The following is a 17,720-nucleotide window of genomic DNA, read 5'->3' as shown; positions in this document are numbered from 1 at the left end:
CTCCTAGGAAGCCTGAAAGACAGAGGTTTCATAAAGGCAAAAGGTACCAAAGGTTCAGTTGCTGGGGAGGGCAGCAGAACTTCAGAGCTGGAGGGAGTTTCTGCAAAATAACTGCACTGAGGCCAGGACCTAAGAAATAACATGAAACCTCAGAGATTTCAAAAGACAACCCACAAAAACAGCCCCTGGAGGCCTGCTTTACACCTCTGTTATACCTGAGAGGCAGAGGGAGGGGGATGCAGCCATAGTCTGCTCAACCATTGCAACAAAAGTCAGAAAGTCATGCAAGAACCTCAGCCCCCAGCCTGTCCCCCACAGTCAGCAGCTGTTTAAGCTGGGGGCAGGTTGGATCTGCTGCTAGGGAGGTTCAGGGGCAGGGGGCCACGAGCCTTTCAACTGCCCCCAGCACACGCTGGAAGCTTGCACAGTGGAGGAATGTTCAGGATGTGAAGGCAAAGACCAGTAAGCTGAATGCCATCTTGCCCATTTTATAGGTAGCAATGGATAGAGAAAACAGCCCTTTACCTTTCTAAGGACAATCACTGAAATTCATACAAAAATCAGCTCTCACGGCATTATCTGCAGCAAGCCAGAAAGCTGAAGTTTCTCTGTGTGCGTTTCAATTTCCCTTCCTTTCTCTACATAAATGTCGCACTTATGACTGATGGTTTAACTACAACTCCATTTTTAAAGGAAAATCACATGGCTTGGCTAACTGTTCCTTCTGCTGGGTAGACTCCTGCTGTCCTTTCCTATTGACTCCTCAGGATCATGCAGTAAATATCAACACTGGAAAACTTCTAGTAATAATGCCAACTGAGGCCCAGGACCTGTGGGGCACAGCTGGCTCCCACCCTCAATTCTTCCTGCAAGCTGAGAAGGCTCAGCACCTCGAGAGATGGTGCCCTAAAGACATAGCGAGAAACCCAACTGACTCTTGTGAAAATAAATAATCAGCAATCAACACACAGCTTTTCTCCATGCCAGTGGAAAACACGCATGTGTGGTCCAGCCTTGCTCTTTCAATAATTGTTTATTTGCAACTAGGGTCAGGAAGTGATGCTGTAGTGTCAGCAAAAATGAACCCAGGGAGTAAAGGGGTTGTGGAGTTCTGCCATGTTTCACACTCCTCTGTTTCTTGCTTGCACACATTTGAGGAGAGAGAGTTTGATTTGGATTGTTGGTGGGTTTTAAATTAATGCAAGATACAAACAGAAAAATAAAGTTGATCTGGACAGCAGCAGCACTTGGATCCTGGACACAAAGGCTTGGGGGAAGCTTTGGATGTCTCTCTGTTAGCTGCCAGTAGCAAGGCATGCCTGTGGTTTACAAGGTGGGGAGAATGCTGACTCCAAGGCAGGGAAGTGCCTCCTGGGGCATCCTGCTGCAAAAATACTTGGCTCCAGAATAAATACTGCCTCAGATCACTGAAAAGGCCGTGAGTTTGTGGACAAACAGAAGAAATCAGAATAGCCCTCCCTGTAACTCAAAGCCTTTTCCTACCTACATGACCTAGGGCTGAGAAGAGGTAAACCCTTACTGGGATTTAAGGGGAAAAAGAAGAAAAAATAATGATACACTGTGTAGTGTGATCTCTTCCTCCAGTCCCCTCACACGGAATGGCTCCGGTTCTCAGGAAAGCTTTCACCTCCCTCAGCTACTTGCCCAGCTCTGTGCTTCCCTGTGGCTTGCCCTCCATGTTCCCATGTCTCCTTCTATTGCCTCCCACTCCAGTACCTGTGTTCTGACACTTCGTGCTCCTTCATGGTCACAGCTGTGCTCAACCAGGCAACACACAAAGACTGAGGTTAAAGAGTTAAAACCAATTATCTCACTATCTGGCTGCTCCCTTTTGCCCATAATCAGGCATTCCACCGTGTACAAGGCCATGCCACAGGAGAATGTGTGAATGACTTTTATAGAAGTTTTATCTACAAGTTTGGATGGAGAAACCTTTACCAGCAGACAGCAAGGTGAAGTATGAAGGGAGAAGTATGAGCTGAGATGGGAGGTTGTGAGATTTTCCCAAGAACTGATGAGCTCTGGAGACACAGTCTTGATGAATCCCCAGGAACCAATAAATTCAGCACACCAAGAATCAGTCAAATCAGGAGAAGGCCACCAGCACACACTAACATCACGCAGAATAGAGGCAAGGTGGCAAGGGCTGCTGCTGCAGATGTACATGTGCACTTAATGAAAGAAAGGACCCTTCAGCAGAATTTCTGAACACCCACCTGAAAGCTGCTGCTCACCAGTACAACCCTCCCCGCCTGAATTAAAGGTGTTCCTATAAATACTGTTTTTGAACTGTATTTTCCTCACTTGATCTCCTTGATATGAAGAAAAAAGGAATTTGGAACTGTTTCCCTTTGTCTCCCTCCTTCACACACAGGTTTTTTCCAGTATCAAACCTCTTGCTAATATTAACTTTGAACTTGAATGATCTCTAATGTCCTCTAATGTCCTGGATCAATGAAGTTGTGTTATTCAAAGGTCAGTTCCTAACACTAAGTTCTGATCTCACTTAAACTTTTCTTCATTTCTAGACAGTTATTCTGCGTTATCCCTATATGCCCTTTATATCTGTTCCAAGGTTTTCTAAGTTTCTTGAACAAACCTGGCACCTCTAGTAAGCATTAACCACACACAAATGATGAATTCTAAAATGAAAAAAAACCCTATGCCAAAAAGAAAACATATTGTTCCTCCAGAGGGATATATTTTATATTGTACATCCAAATCAAACAAACACACTGTAATCACCAGAATGAAACCCCAGAAACAACTCAAAACAACAGCACAGGAAAAATAAACATGAACTCAAGTTCTTTGAAGAACAGGAGGAGAACGACTGGATTTAGATGAGGAAAAACTTATTGCTTAATGACAACATAGAAAGTAGAACTTGAGATGAAATAAAAAAAAAAAAATACCCTTTTTAAAAACAAGTTCTGAATAATGTTTGCTCCTTCTTTTCCAAACCAAGCACTTTAGATGATCTGTTGGCCCAAGAATGGATCCAGAGACAACTCCAGAATACTGATGGACAATTCCTATTCTATTTATGTCCTCATTTGGGGGGGACACCGTACTCTATCCACTTTTAATTAACCATTTTGTCCCTTTAATCAACAGACAAATTTGGAGCAGCAGCACAAGGCTGAGGCAGGAGTGTCCATTCTATGTCCTGAGCAGGCTGGTTTCCAAAGTGGTGCCAGATTTTTGGGAAGCTGGGTCTGGGCAGGTGCCGTGCACCCGCATTAGAGGTGACGGTGCAGGTCAGTCTGCAGCAGCCCCAGGTGAGGAGTCACCTCAGCAGTGTCACTCCAGGACTGGCATCCTCTGCTGGGCAAGAGGAGCAAGAACAAAGGTGAAAAGGAATCATTCACGAGGAGAAAGGGAAGGAACACAATGTTAGTTTAGATAAGCAATAATGAGGAAATGGCCTTTAATGATTTACAGTTCAGCTCGCATTAGCAGATACAGAGGAAGGAGATCAATCACTTGAGCTCTTCAAATACATATGTTTTTGTCTAACCACTTTTGCTGGAAAAAAAATACTAATTTTGACTAACATGAATCAATTTGAACTGTTTCCCCATCAGTCAAAGACCAGTTCAGAGATAGAAACTCCTCTCCCATCTAAAGTCTAACTCAATTTCTAATGCAAGGTAAATGGCAACAAATCTTTGACATCTGATTCCTTGAAAATCACAGCACATTTATAAAAGTCAAACAACAGCTGGTCTCACTTTACAGCTGAAAAACAGAATATCCTTTAATTCTTCTGGGCAAATCAATAATTTATCTTAATCCTTCTATTTTAAAATCACTGGTGTTGATCATGTCTTTGAAATAAAGACAAGGATTTTACTGCACTTCCTTCCTTCTTAGTCTGTTTTGATTGCAGCAAACTCATTCATTTAAACATCCCCCTAACTTAAACATCCTCTTTCTTCACAGCAGGCATCAAAATATCTTTTTTTGTTTGTTTAGTAATATAGATTTATTGATATGGAGCTTATTTCCTGTCATGTAAGACCATAGTGTTGGACACAGCTGAGTTTCCATCCATCTTTTAAAGGGCAGCCCTCTCCACCTTATTCTGTACATTTTAAAATTACAGCCATCCTGCCTAAGCAGGATCACGTGTGCTTCAGAAGTGTCTTGTGATTGAGAGATACCACATTTGCAGTAGATTTGGGATACTCATCACATGAACTAAGATTATATCATTATACAAACTCTAACTGTGTTCCTTGCACCTCTCCGGGGAAGGTGTCCATATGCACATTAGTATAGGATCTGATTTTCACACTGCTTGCAGGAATAAAAAGGAGAGATCAAGTGGGTGGCCACAGAAATCACATTTAAATACCCTCAACAGGAATGAGTTGATATTTATACCTCCAATGTTCTCAGGAGAACTTCAGTCTGAAGAAGTTCCATACATTTGTTTTATCATAGGGGGACTTGACTTATATTTTCAAGTGTTACTGATTTACTTATTTTCCACCAAAGGATGCTTTAGATTGAAATGATCTAAGAATAAGACTGAAAGAATACTGAATGCTGACCCTCGTTTCCTAAATGAAAAAAAAAAAATTAAAGTCAATTGCAAATGTTCCTAACGAAATGGATAGCAATAGAAATGAAAATGTACAAAATAATGCACCTTATAAAAGAAGTGGAGCATATTCTACCTGCCCTGTATGTAACTGCCAGTTCTGCATAGATGAAAATGCTGAAAAGAAATCTTTGAAGAACACCTTTCTGTAGGACTTTGCTTTCAGGAACTTCTAGTTGAATCTGTTCTCAGCATCTGATCACTAAACTGAATCTGGATTCATATCTGTGGTCATTTATAGCCACAAAAAACCAACCAAACCTGGGAGAGGTGTTAAGAAAGTATCTGCTGCTTCTTGCACTGGTCTGGAAATAAACTTGTGAGTGCTGAGCAGTGACCCTGTGCTGACCACCACAGGAATGGCTTTCTTTTGGGGGAAGAATTGTGTCCAAGAATTTTGAGAGCAGAGGTCCCACTAAAGTTCAATAGTAGTTCCAGAAATCCCAGCTGAGATATTTAAGATGCATGGCAAATTTCATGTCTGCCTTTTATGAAGCTATTTCCTGGAAATATTACCCAATGAACGACATGATTGATATTTCCATGGGCACTGCAGATGTTTTGGCTTTGCTGTATTTTCACAGTGTGAAACACTCAAATCTCTTGGAAATTTCTTGGTAAAATTCAACTATTAGATAAAAAAAAAAAAGGACCTTTGGGGAAACTCATCCATTGTCATCATTTCCTCGATAGGTGTGTGGGGAATTGTCCAGCCCTGCAGTACAAAAAAAATGAACAAGGCTCCACTACCTGATTAGGACTTTAGAGAAAGTCCCCTGAATAATTACTATGAAGTTTGCAAGTGCTTCCAACAAGTGTTATGTTTTAAAAGCAGCTGATCATATTTCATTTTGTTTTTCAAAAAAACCTTTTCTAAGAAGGTTCTGTGAAGAAAGACAGCCTGTGCCTGGTGCTGCCTCCGCCCACAGCTGCAGCAAAAACTTGCTGGCAACAGAAAGCAAATGTCCCTACCGTCAGCAGCACTTGCACCCTTGACATATCTCTTCTCAGAGGTAAATCTCCTGATCACCTACCTGTTACATTTAGAAATGGGTGCCAGGAAAGACATAACTTGTAATTCAAGCCAGGATTAAACCTGGCTAAAAATCAAGGTTGGTAAGAGTTACATTTTTGATTGTTTTGAAAGCTCGTTCCAATCCAGGGAAGACCAAGTCCATTTTTTTAAAGTCCACAGAGAGAAAAAAAAGGGCCAAAGCCCCCAGAATTGTCCTGGGAGATCTGTGCCATAGGCAGAGCCAGTATTAATACCTGAGCTGGAGATTCTGTGCTACATGTATTATAAATCACTAAGAAAAGAGCCGTCAAATGACTCTGCTTGCAGATGCAGGTGGATAAATTCCTGTGCAGCTACAAGCCATAGTGACTGGTATACAGATGAAAAAAGGCTTTGTGAGATCTATTAGCCAAGTCCCCAAAGCAGAGATTAAGTTATAAAGGCAGAGCACAGGCCCAACACCGAGCAAAGAATGGTTGTAATTATTTGGATCCCCTCTGAGGTTCAGAGTTTTCTGTGAGTGCCCATGAAGGTTTGCACAATTCAAGGTATGTGTAGCACTTCAGTCCAGATTTCCTTCATTTGGAAATCTAAAAATGTAATTTATACCTTGTCTGAGTGTGTTATATTTCACTCCAAGAACCTTAAGTTAATTTTCCAAAAGACTGAAAAATATCAAATTTAGACAGACAAGTAGAGCTCTGCAAATCAAAAGCTGGAACATTTCATGATGTTGGCACTGCTGCATTCCTGATAAGAAATACAGGAAGCAAAGGCAAACTCCTTACTTATACATAGGAAGGAGAGAAAAAAAGAAAAGTGCCACAGTAATATTACTGAACATCAACGATTAGAAAGGCAAGTTCATGCCAAATAAGGCATTGCCAGCAGAGATAAACCAGTCTCATGTTATCAGCTCCAAACTTCACTTCAACTACTTCAGTTTCAGGGAACCAGTCACAGTGAAAAAAAAGATACATACATTTGTATATTTTTATCAGGGAAGAGCTGAATTTACAGGGGTCCTAACCGAGATTCAGAGCCAGAATTGAGAGGAGGCAGTCTCCCAAAGCCTAAGGAAAATTTAAGAAACTATCATTAGAGAGACAGAGTGATGTCAGCTCCTGGCTGAACAATTTATTCCCTTGGTAAGATAAACATTTTGCTACTACATGACAGTATCTTGAAAAGAGTTAACCACCTATAGCTAGTGAGCCCTCAAGAAAGCCAATTAAAGTGCCAAAATGTTTAATGTCAGGTTTTCCTTTGATCGCTATCATGTTTTCCCTTTTCCACAGGTGAGGGCAGTAGGGACTCAGTGTGAGAACTGCTCTAATGCTAGGCAGCATTCAAGCAATAGAAATATATCCTCTGGGGCCATAATTCACTCCTCTTTATCATACCTTCACAGGAAAAAAATCACTTAACAGCCAGCAGTCATTTTCTATTACATAAATTTAGTTTTTCTTGTGGTCCCATAACTCATCAGTCCCTGCCAGGAAGCAGCACTCCAGACAGTACATTGAATTCTGGCACATCACTTGCTTGGACGGTGGCAGAATAACCACAACAATACTTACACAGATGAGACCAAATCAATCCCTTCCTTGGCCCTTTAGAAACTCAAAGTTGTTTAATCTATTTCAATTTACTGAGAGTAAACTATCTTGGTTGGAGGAAGAAACCTCTTCAGGTCAATGCCTGGCAGATAAATTGCTGGCACCTATTACAGTGCTCCAGAAAACAGCAAGATTTCTAAATACTCCTGCTCCTGTATTTAAGTGACTCCCTGCTTCACCACCCACTCCATATTCTCATGATCCTGCTCTCCCCTGGCTCTGCCAGAGAGTTTACATTGCACCTTCCAGCTTCCTTCCCATCAGCTGCAATCCGTAGCACCCGCTAACCACTGGCAGAGAGATTTTTCCACTGACAGATGTTGGCTCTTCAGGTCAGTCCCACTGCTCAGGTGCGGCACAGATTCCAGTCCATGGTGACAAATATTTTGGCCATTCACAAGCACTGCTGGGGGTCAACCCTCCCTGTGCCTTGATATTCCCCCAGTATTGCAGTAGAAATGTGTCTCTGGCACATGACTCAACGCCGAGCTCACTGCCAGTGAGTGAGTGGTTCCTCCTCCACCGACAATATCATAGGGAGAAAGCTATTTTACCTTGATTAGAAGCTTCTCAAGAAAAGAGAATTTGCCCCTAAGTGACTTGTTCCAGTAAGTCCTAATTCTAAAATCTCCCCTCTTGTACAAATTACCTTCAATTAGAAAAATGATTATTCCCAGACTTTATATAATACCACCAATGTGGAAGAGGTCAAGATCTCTGTCTCATGACTGCTGAAAGATGAGCTGAGTCTAGTATCTAATGGAAAAGATAAAAGTGTATAAGGTAGATTTATTTTTAGAGAGTAAAACATTTTCAGTTCACATTTCAGAGCCTTTTTCCACATCCAAAAACAACAGAAGGAAATGAGAACTGCTCTCCTCAGTACTCTGCAAAAGCCAACAAAAAGGAGGCCATTGGAAGATGGGCCAGTATCTCCAGAAACAGCTGTTTCACAAGCCAGCAGTTCAATGGCCTTACCAAATGAGAATGCCCTGCATGTAACATTTCCTTTATGCAATTCCCCGCTGCTTTGAATCCAAATATAAAGACTGAAATCCTGTCTGCTGTGAATAGGGCAAGGATTTCTCTCCAAGGAGAGGTTTTTAGATAGCATGCTGAAGAGGGCTTACTGTATAGAACAAAAGCTGTCTCCGTTGCCTTTTGGAAAAGGATGAAGAAATTTTGCGTAGTAAGTTACCTAGGACCTGACCTGGCTGCTCAATGGGAATTGCAATTACTGTAATAGTATTCATTATCTATTGATTCTTCAGCACTGAGTCTGGGTCATCAACCCACTTTCCCCCCTCTATATAAAACCTGCACAATTCAAATGACAATCCAAATATTTTCCTGTGTATGAAATATTTTAGATTATAGATTGCATATAGAAGTAGTCATGGATTGCGAATGGAAAAATAAACATTTTATATGTTCTCTCCTTTTTTCCTTTTACAAAGGTGCAGACCTACAGACCTTACTTGAAGTCTGTGTTTCTACTATATAGTATTTAATGAAAATGAAATGTTTGAGCCTGGGGATAATTGCTTTATATATTTTTGAGAGAGAAAAGTCCAAGGAAAGTGAAGATATTAAATAGTCATACCCAGATTTAAGAAGCTACTTAATCAGGTATTTAATTTAAAGAGACACAGACACTATTACTTTTTTTTTTTTTAATCTGGAGAGTCTTATATAATCACCTGACCACAGCCTGCAGTCAGGAAAGCCTGCATATTTAAAGGCTTAATAACACTTTTGGAGTCAGGCACATAATTCAGAATATTTTCAAAGCAGAATCTGCTCCCATAAAGGCTACAAAACCAGGTCTGAATTCAGCTCTGCATCATGTGTTGGCACAATGGAGAACAATGCTGTAATTAATGTACAAATGTAATGTTTGCAAGAATTTCTATCTCCTCCTGCAAATTCCTCATCCAAACAAGGGAAAAAAAGGAAAGGGTAATGTGCCATCAAATGTACTTTGCAATGGCACCCAACACGTGAGTGACAGAGCAGAACTAGGACTCAGCCCCAGTCAAAGTGCTCTATCCTCTGCACCAAAGGATCCCCTTGATAATTGTTGTAGCTACATTCACATGTCTTGAGAAAAAACCTTGCTGAATTTACAGTAATGTTATTTCATTCCCTCTTAACAACAAAAAACCTTTTGTCTTTTTAGGAGTTTGAAATGCTAAAGTAAAGCTTAGCTGCAGGGCTGTGCCATGGCGAGAGAACACAGAAATTGCTACTTACAACTCAGGAGGAGTTGACTCACAAATAAGTTGAAAGAAATACACATGACTTGAGGCATGAGGAGTGTTGTTAAGCAGAAGTGCTACTTGAAATTGAGAATCTTTGAGAAGTTGTGATTTCCTTTGTCTAAAATGTTGTTTGACGTTCTTGTCTGAACATTCAAGTAGTGCGTTAGGCAATCCTCAGGCATAACAGCAAGGTTTAGGGAAAGGACAAAGTGTGTCAGCTAAATCTTTGAGTTCTTTTGCCTTCAGAGAGTAATTTCAACTCTTACATGTTACTTGAGAATTGTTTCTGGCATGGAGTCAATACATAGATGGTCCCAATGCAGGATTAATCTGCTGCCATCCCGGCACACTGCTGGCACTGCAAAGCTCTTGGCATGGGTTTGCAAATGAGGCTGCTGTGAACAGTCAGACTTTCTAAAGGTAGGAGCTCTTTCCATTGGCTCCTCTGGATGGAGATCTCACTGGGGCACTAGAGAAGTCACCCATGGAGGCTGCAGCTGCAAAAAGCCTCTAGGCTTGAATCTGAACTCATGGGAATAACACTGCTGACTCTGCTGGAGTTAAATAGGCAGCAAAACCACTGACTGCTGAACCCTGTATCTGTCAGAGCTGCTATCAGCCCCACACGAGTATGTGCCAAGCACTGTCAACTCTGCCAAGAAAACCCACCTAGAGAGCATGAGATGAGCCAGTCTTCCAGTGCTGGTAACTAGCACCAGTCCATGTGAGAATATAAAACCTCCCAGTCCAACCACATTCACTCACACTCTCCTCGAAGAAAAGCTCAACTACACACTGAAGGAGAAACATCCCATGTAGTAAAATGTCACCATTAGGAGTCATTTCAGAGCTTTGGAACTGCTGACAGACAGTCCCCTCAGAGCAGGTGGCAATGTGTGCTGAGGGCTTTGTGCCAGCAGGTGAGCCCGATGTTTGAGTGGACACTGAACACAGGTGTGACTCCATGCCAATTCAGCAGGAGGTAAGGCAGCTCAGCTTCATCTGCCACTAATCTGGGTAACATAGTACAGAAAAAAAATGAGAGAACTATAAAGAGATGCAGGGAGTTCATTCTCCTTGGAGCAAAGACATGATAATGCAGCACTGTAGGAGCTGAGTTCTCCACAGTATTCTGGCATTAGCATCAGTGACAATAAGGAAACCGTCCAGCAGGAGCTGCCTCTCTACTTAAGGATGATACACTGCTACCTCAGATTCAACAAAGCACATACAAGTAACCTTTAGCCTTAGCTGTACACTCAAATATGTTTCTATTTATTAAATGTATAACACAACACAAAACCACACAGCCTTAAGTCAGCAAGTGAACCTACCCACCTTAAAAAAAAATTAAAGCATGGCACAACCCTTTCCCCAATGGTAAAAACTTTTTTCCCTGTACGAGCTCTACTCAGTTTATCTCATACACATTTGCTGTTCAGTTCAAACAAGGTTTTGGATAGAAACTCCTATAACCATTTCCAGTCTTGCATCCTTAAACCAACTCCTGCCATGATGGGCTGTCTTTCAGGGTACAAAGCCTGGGTTGGCACCATAGCCCTTGTATGCAGCTGCAGCATGCAACATGGAGCATCTTACCTCAACGTGGCCAGAATTCATGCAACCGAGCCAACGGGCTGGGGGCAAACGAGCGAAGCTTAGGCGAGTGCTTAAAATTAAGCATGAGCTCAAGTATTGCACTAAGTCAGGGCCTTTTATCAGGAATGATAAATGTGAAAAACACAGAAAGTAAGACAAGTCCATGTGGATTGAAGACTTCTCAGACATCGGGCAAAGTATTTGCATACATTACAGTGGCCTTTGGATTGCGAGGCTTAATACTTTTCTATGCACATTATTGGACACAAAAGTAAAATCATGGGGACATGCATTTAGGATAAATACAACAGATGGTCTTACAAAGGCAATTTATTTGCAATTAACTTATATTTCTGAGTCCAGCTTTCAAAATAGTATCTGCACTGAACCTTACCTGTGAACTTAACAACCAAAACTTGGATTCTGATTTTGTGAAGACACCCCTCTGCCTTGTCTAAGTGGCAGCATAATTAAAGCCCCAACAAACAGATAAATCCATAAAGGCATGGGAGAATTCAGCTTTTTTCAAGTTACATGTGATTTCAAAACACACACGAAGAGAATACGGGCATTCTCTCAGAGGATATGACAAACCCCATCTGCACAGCCAAGGTAATTATTAACTGCCCATTTTCTCCTACAATCAACTGCTAATTCAGTGGAAGAGCACAGCTGGAGGTATCAGGGTGACAAATTCAAGTGAGGCATCCTAGTGAAGCTGGGGATCTGGACTCAGATTGTCTGACAAGTAAAATGACATGTACATACGTGCCGACAGTGTGCAGTATTCCAACAGAATCTAGCGTGTCTCAGGGCCATCCATATGCTCCACCATATGTCTGTGAGGAGAGGGGTCCAGAATCACAGTCTCTGGAAATGGTAGGTCTCCCAGGCTCTCAAGATACCAGCCAGGATCCCAATGTTGCTACATTAATTGGTGTGTAAGTACCTGCATTCCCTCCAACAAACAACTGATTTCAGCTCAGAAGGAAATATGTAACATAACCAGCTGGTTGCTCATTCAGAAGCTTGATCTCACAAGACAAGCTGTCCTAGGCAAGAAAAGGTTGCTCTGGGCTGCTTCTTCAGAGCCAATTGAACCTCTGTGTATTAACCACAAAGGAGCTGCAATAACAGAAATGATACCATGTAGAAGAGCAGCACTGATAAGCACACAGAAACAGACGGGATTTTAATAACCTAGCAAAGGGGAATACGAGTTTCAGCTCACTCAGCAGAAGACAGGCTGCTTTCTTTCACCTTCTCTTGTGCTTTTCACTTACATTTTTCTGGGGGCAATTACCTGCCATGTATTTTCACATTTCAGTCCTACCTTATCACTGTCCACTGTGTTCTGTGATGTCCTGGAGGCAATGGAAATGGTGTCAGGTTGACTGCTGCCATCCCCTTGGCTGTCTGCATCATCTATTCCATCTCTGCAAGAAATGGAATAGGGAATCAATGGCATTCCTTAACACACCACCAGAGTGAGCACAATGTTACAGGTGGAGTTGAGAAGTGCCAAGTCAGCAGGACAGAGCTGGCTTTGTGCTAAAATTACCCCACTGAGGCAGCCCATGATGCTATAGAGCTCTTGAATTTAGAATGACATCACCCTCAGCCATGGGGTTTGGATTTGCACATAATCACAACATTTGTTTAAATTTCTTCAGGAATTTAATACTAAGCCATAAAGATGTTATCCAAACATAGATAAAGACAGTACAGAGCTCTATATATTTACCTCTCTGAGGCTGCTAACACAGTGTATTTTCTTCCCTTTGGCTGTAGAGATAAACTTCTCATAAATGTTTATTGGTCTTTCAAAGTAAATATTTAAATAATACAAAATACATATTTAGGGACAAGTTTAAAAAATCAGTGTCCTCATTCTGTACTAGAAAACTTTTGTATTGGTGCATGTTCTTAGAGGAAATGTCTGGATCTCTGCTTTGCTACAGGTCTCCTGGGTGACCTTGGTTATTTATGCTTTGGATGTCCCTACAACACAGCCTGAAGTAAGAGAGGGATAAAATTTGACGAGTAAGTGAAGATGCTCAAAGTACAGGTGGCTTTTAGGAATGCCACAACAGAAAAAGAACAATTCATTATCTATAATTTCTATTTAATCCAGGATTGAAACCAGTTGACAAAAAAATTTTAGTATTATTTAACAGGCTGAAACAAGTTTATATTTGATGATAAAATGCAGATTCTTCACTACATATTCTTCAATCTATTGTCAGGATCAACTATGATTTCCATTGTCAAACACTTAAACACGCCAAACAAGGAAAAAAATGTCTGGTTTTACTCAAATGTGAAGAAGTAAAATCTACTTTAGGAAAGAACCATAACCTTGGACTTTGAAGAATTTTTACTGTTTCTCTTTATACTTTGGAGTATAAAATAAAACATCTTTGTACATATATCATAAAAAAAGCTTTCTAGCTACTTTTGCCAAGACAACATATAAGAAGCCAAGATGATGAAAACTGCTTTGAGTACAGTAAAAACCAGTAAAAATTCCACAGACACTACACTGCTGTGGGTTGAGAAAACACTAGTGATTTCAGGTTGTGGCTGAAGTTACCTCCTACTGTTGTTCCGCTGCTTTGCTGGTGTCTTGGGGAGCTGAATTGGCTCTTTCAGAGCTCCTTTCAGATGAATGATCCTTTCTTGAATAACTTCCCGGATATTTTTGATCCATTCCTGTTTTGTTTCAATACTGGATGCCTAAAGTTTCACATGGCAGAAAGACAGAGACTTTATCATGTTCTCACCTCCTGTGTAGAGGAGTTGTGGCTGGCTGATGAATGCCATGATTAAGTTTGTCCTCTCTGCTGCACTGTTGCAGCTGCTGGAGTACCTGGTAACCCCAGGGGAACTGAGAGCATTTTGACCAGACCTACTTGGCAAGCAACAGCAAAGCAGCTAAGCTCTGGGTAAATACATTTAATGCTAGCAATGCAGCATGCTCAGTAGAGGGGAAACAGGTTATCAGTGCACAGCTGGGATTTCCTTAGACAAAACAACTATAACATGAATTCTTCAGCTGAGACTCACTTGACAGAACAGGCTGTCACCTCTGGAGGTCTGTGGAAGAGGTTGATTGTTGATAAGTCCAGTGGCAAAGGACTAAGAGAATTACACCTCCCAGCCAAACACCCTGAGACCTGCCCTGTGTCAGCATGCCCAGGCTGCAAGAGGAGATGCAGTTCCAGCAGGGCTGCACAACTGTCCCAATTCCTACTGAAGCCTTAGAGCTCAGCTGCTCCTGATGCAGGCATGACCCCACTGGCAGACACAGAAGCCACGTGAATGCGAGGAGGCAAGAAACCGACCTTTCATTCAGGGCTCCCAAGGCCTGAACCAGAAATGCTAAAGACAAAGAAAACAAAAAGAAAATACTTACTTTGAGCACTGTTTTATTGTCCGAGGATGGTGTTCGTCCAGACCACAAAGCAAATTTGCAGGGATCTCCTTCAACGTGTTCAGTCACTCCCAGTTCTGAGGTCTAGTGTAGAGGAGAGATGATGAAAGATTTCATGTATATGAAGCCTCATGAGTCCAGAAAACTTTGGACTTGTAGGAAGAAGTGGGGAGGCTGGGATGGATAGGGGAACAGGATCTTATCTCTGTTTGCTACACAGATAAAAGAAACAGAAAGCCTCTGGGGTGGCAGGGAAGTGAACGGCTGGAGTGATCCTGCTCGCATTTCCCCCCACCCTCACAATCTTAAATCTCTCCAGACTCACTGCAGGCTGACTTCCAGGTGAGTCCTGCAGGACTTGGGGCCAGCCTTTCCAGGGGCAAGAGTATCCCCAGCCCAGCAGGGGGACACGTGAGCTTCCTAAACTCCGCTTCTACCTACAAAAACCACAACACCCAGAATATTTTCTTTGCAGCCACACCTACCAGTAACTTGTTCTTGTAAACGTATTTTGTGTGTCCTGAAGAATCTTTGATCTCTTTGCTAAACACCAAAGAGATTTCAAAGAGAAACAAATGCCTCTCACGGCCTTTCCGAATGAGAGACTTGGGATCCCACACTTGGAAGGAATCCTGAAGAATCAGCTCTCCCTGGACGTCCAGGTTCTCATCAAACCCTAAAAGCACAAAATACAATCACTTGTATTTATTCTCGGGATGAGCAATTCACAGAAAAACCAGAGCAGTAAGGACTTGAAATAAAAGAGTCGTTCTCTTTTTTTTTTTTCCTTCATATTCTGAAAGGACAATAATGGGTATCCATTGCCTCAGTGAAAATACTTTCCTTTTTTTCCTATTGCAATGATGTAATTACTTCACCAGGTGCAAATACCTCATATGTGCTAAATAAGGCTACTGCTGAAGTGTAGTAAAAATTGCTCAAAAATTAATATTATGAAGGTTTCACTGGTGGTTTCTGCACACAGAACTGCATTGCAAGAAATCCTATGCACTTCATTATTCAGTTTGCCCTCCTGCAATTTTAATCACCTGGGCTTATTGTGCTGCCTGGCTACCGGCACCAGTTCCTTTTTTCACTAGTTTTAGTACTCTGCTTGTTCCTTGGTTTTCCTCAAGCCAGGCTGGAAATTTTTTTCCCAGGCCAAGAAAATGTGTGAGACACAATAAAGCATCTCAGTCCAGCATAAAATTTTTACATCTTAGAAATACTCCACACAATACTAAGCCAATAAAAGACTTCACTTTGTGCCAATCAAAATTTTTTTTCCTGTAGTTTTAAAGTATTTTTTAAATACTTCTTTTTAAATCTTTGGCATAATTATGCTAACATTTTGAAACACAAGCTGTTTTGACTCAGAAAATCAGAACTTTTGAAATGCTGAAACAGTATTTAGAAATGTTTTCATCCAATAATTGTTACAGCTGCCAGCAGCTAAACTGATACTGTTTCAGGAGGGGATTTTTTTCGTTTAATGGAGAAGGAATGTTTTAGCTAAATATATATACATACATTGCATATGCATATTCATACACACACACACATATGTATATTTATACAAACACAGAAGATATAGATAAATAACCATCCCCCACCCCAACTTCCTAGCCAGCTTTATTCTTTCAAGACTTTTGGAGAAATACCAGGAAAGAGCCAGGAGGTACCTAAAAATTATGATGAAACAACAGTATTGCTACAGTCAACCTCTGCTAAATTTCACCACAAGTTACAAACAAACTTAATCTCTCAGCAGGTCCCTCCCCTGCCCTGGCCTCTGCCCACCTTCCAGCATGCTGACGTGCATTGCATCGTTGGCCTTCTTTGGGACACTGAGCATCACTTCCAGACCATCCTTCAGCTCCCCTTTGCCCTCCTCACAGCAGGTCAGCAGCTCCTAAGAAGCAAGGCAGACACCCATAAACAAACTCTGATGAAGGTGGTGCCTTCACACGCAACTGTGCTACTAGATATGTGCAGCTGCTTCAAGACAGGAGAAAGCTGAACTGCAGCAAACCCCACTGTGGGTGCTCACAAATAGTGGGGGTCAAATGGGAACAACTATAACACAAAACCAAACAAGGTGCCCTCAAGGGAGACTGTGCACTTGGAAGCTTTCTGGGGACTTATGCTTGCAGGTCATGAAGCAGCTCCCTTAAGCATAAGGTGACTCATTACACCTGTGAAGTGCTCTGCACGAGCTGATCTGTGCAGCTCATTGAGCTACCTTCAGTAGGAGTTGGTATTTTGTGATCCTCTGGACAGGCTTGATTAAATAAGAAGAGATGGAGTTGGCCAGCCCATGCCTTTGCTGGATTTCCTAGAAGGGATAAAAACAGCAGTCAGTCATGGAAAACTATTAACCCTCTGCCAGACAGAACCACCCATAACTAATTTTAGTTTTGGATCCTTGCATCTCTATGTTTAGTCTTTTAACTCTCTTTAAGCTTGCATGCAAGTAAGTGTGGTTTCAGAGAGCCCAGCAATAAACTTCAGAGTCCCCCTAAGGCCACTTAAACTGCAGGGTCCCTCTGCAAGTCAGCTAAAGCTCTCCTGAGTAAACAGGCCTTGATTTAAGTATGACTTACCTGTCATGTCATTTGGTTTCCCCTAGCTATGAAGGCTGAAAGCAGAATCTTAACATTCAATTAAACTGAAGTGACATTAAATTAAATTGCATGAGTAGGGTGTAATTTAGCTGTCTAAACATAGGCATCGAGTCCCATTTGAGAGCCCTGGGGTAGCTGAAATATCCACATGGGAATAACAGGTCTGACACAGTGCTGACAGACCTGCTCTGCTCTGAGGTGGCACCTGGGGGCCAGGAGAGATACCCTTTATGATACCTGTTACAGCACTGAACACTTCTGTTTCGTCACCTGAACCTCACCCAAAATGTCTGAGCTGATCAATGTGATGTGCTCATGAATTTCTGGAGACATCACAGAGAGGCACCTGCTGAGGGCTACAAAGGACCCAGCTGCCTCCTCCCAGCTGTTCTGGGGGGAGTTAGGAGCTCCTGAAAATCCTACAGGACCCTAATGGACATATTTAGCATCTAAAAGATTCCAAACTCATGCCCTACAGGGGCAGATTCCCTGCTGAAATAGAACAGATTGGAAACCCTTCTCTGGAAACCCAGGGTCTC

At 41.9% G+C, this 17,720-nt stretch overlaps 1 protein-coding gene across 4 annotated transcripts in view; it reads right to left on the bottom strand.

Moving 5' to 3' along the window:
- KALRN (kalirin RhoGEF kinase) overlaps window positions 1-17,720 on the bottom strand; it is a 452,901-nt gene that overhangs the window by 89,638 nt on the left and 345,543 nt on the right. For all 4 annotated transcript variants that reach the window (XM_082284833.1, XM_082284834.1, XM_082284835.1 and 1 more), the window contains exons 28-33: window positions 16,800-16,892; window positions 16,358-16,469; window positions 15,043-15,233; window positions 14,540-14,641; window positions 13,718-13,860; window positions 12,458-12,560 (exon numbers count right to left, since the gene is read on the bottom strand). In XM_082284833.1, coding sequence (XP_082140959.1) covers window positions 12,458-12,560; window positions 13,718-13,860; window positions 14,540-14,641; window positions 15,043-15,233; window positions 16,358-16,469; window positions 16,800-16,892 — 744 coding nt within the window. The remainder of the gene's footprint in view (window positions 1-12,457; window positions 12,561-13,717; window positions 13,861-14,539; window positions 14,642-15,042; window positions 15,234-16,357; window positions 16,470-16,799; window positions 16,893-17,720) is intronic.

Source organism: Coloeus monedula (assembly GCF_965178545.1).
Source record: "Coloeus monedula genome assembly, chromosome: 7".
NCBI classification, from domain to species: Eukaryota; Metazoa; Chordata; class Aves; order Passeriformes; family Corvidae; genus Coloeus; species Coloeus monedula.
Note: the sequence above shows the minus strand (reverse complement) of the source record. Positions and strands in the feature narration are given on the sequence as shown.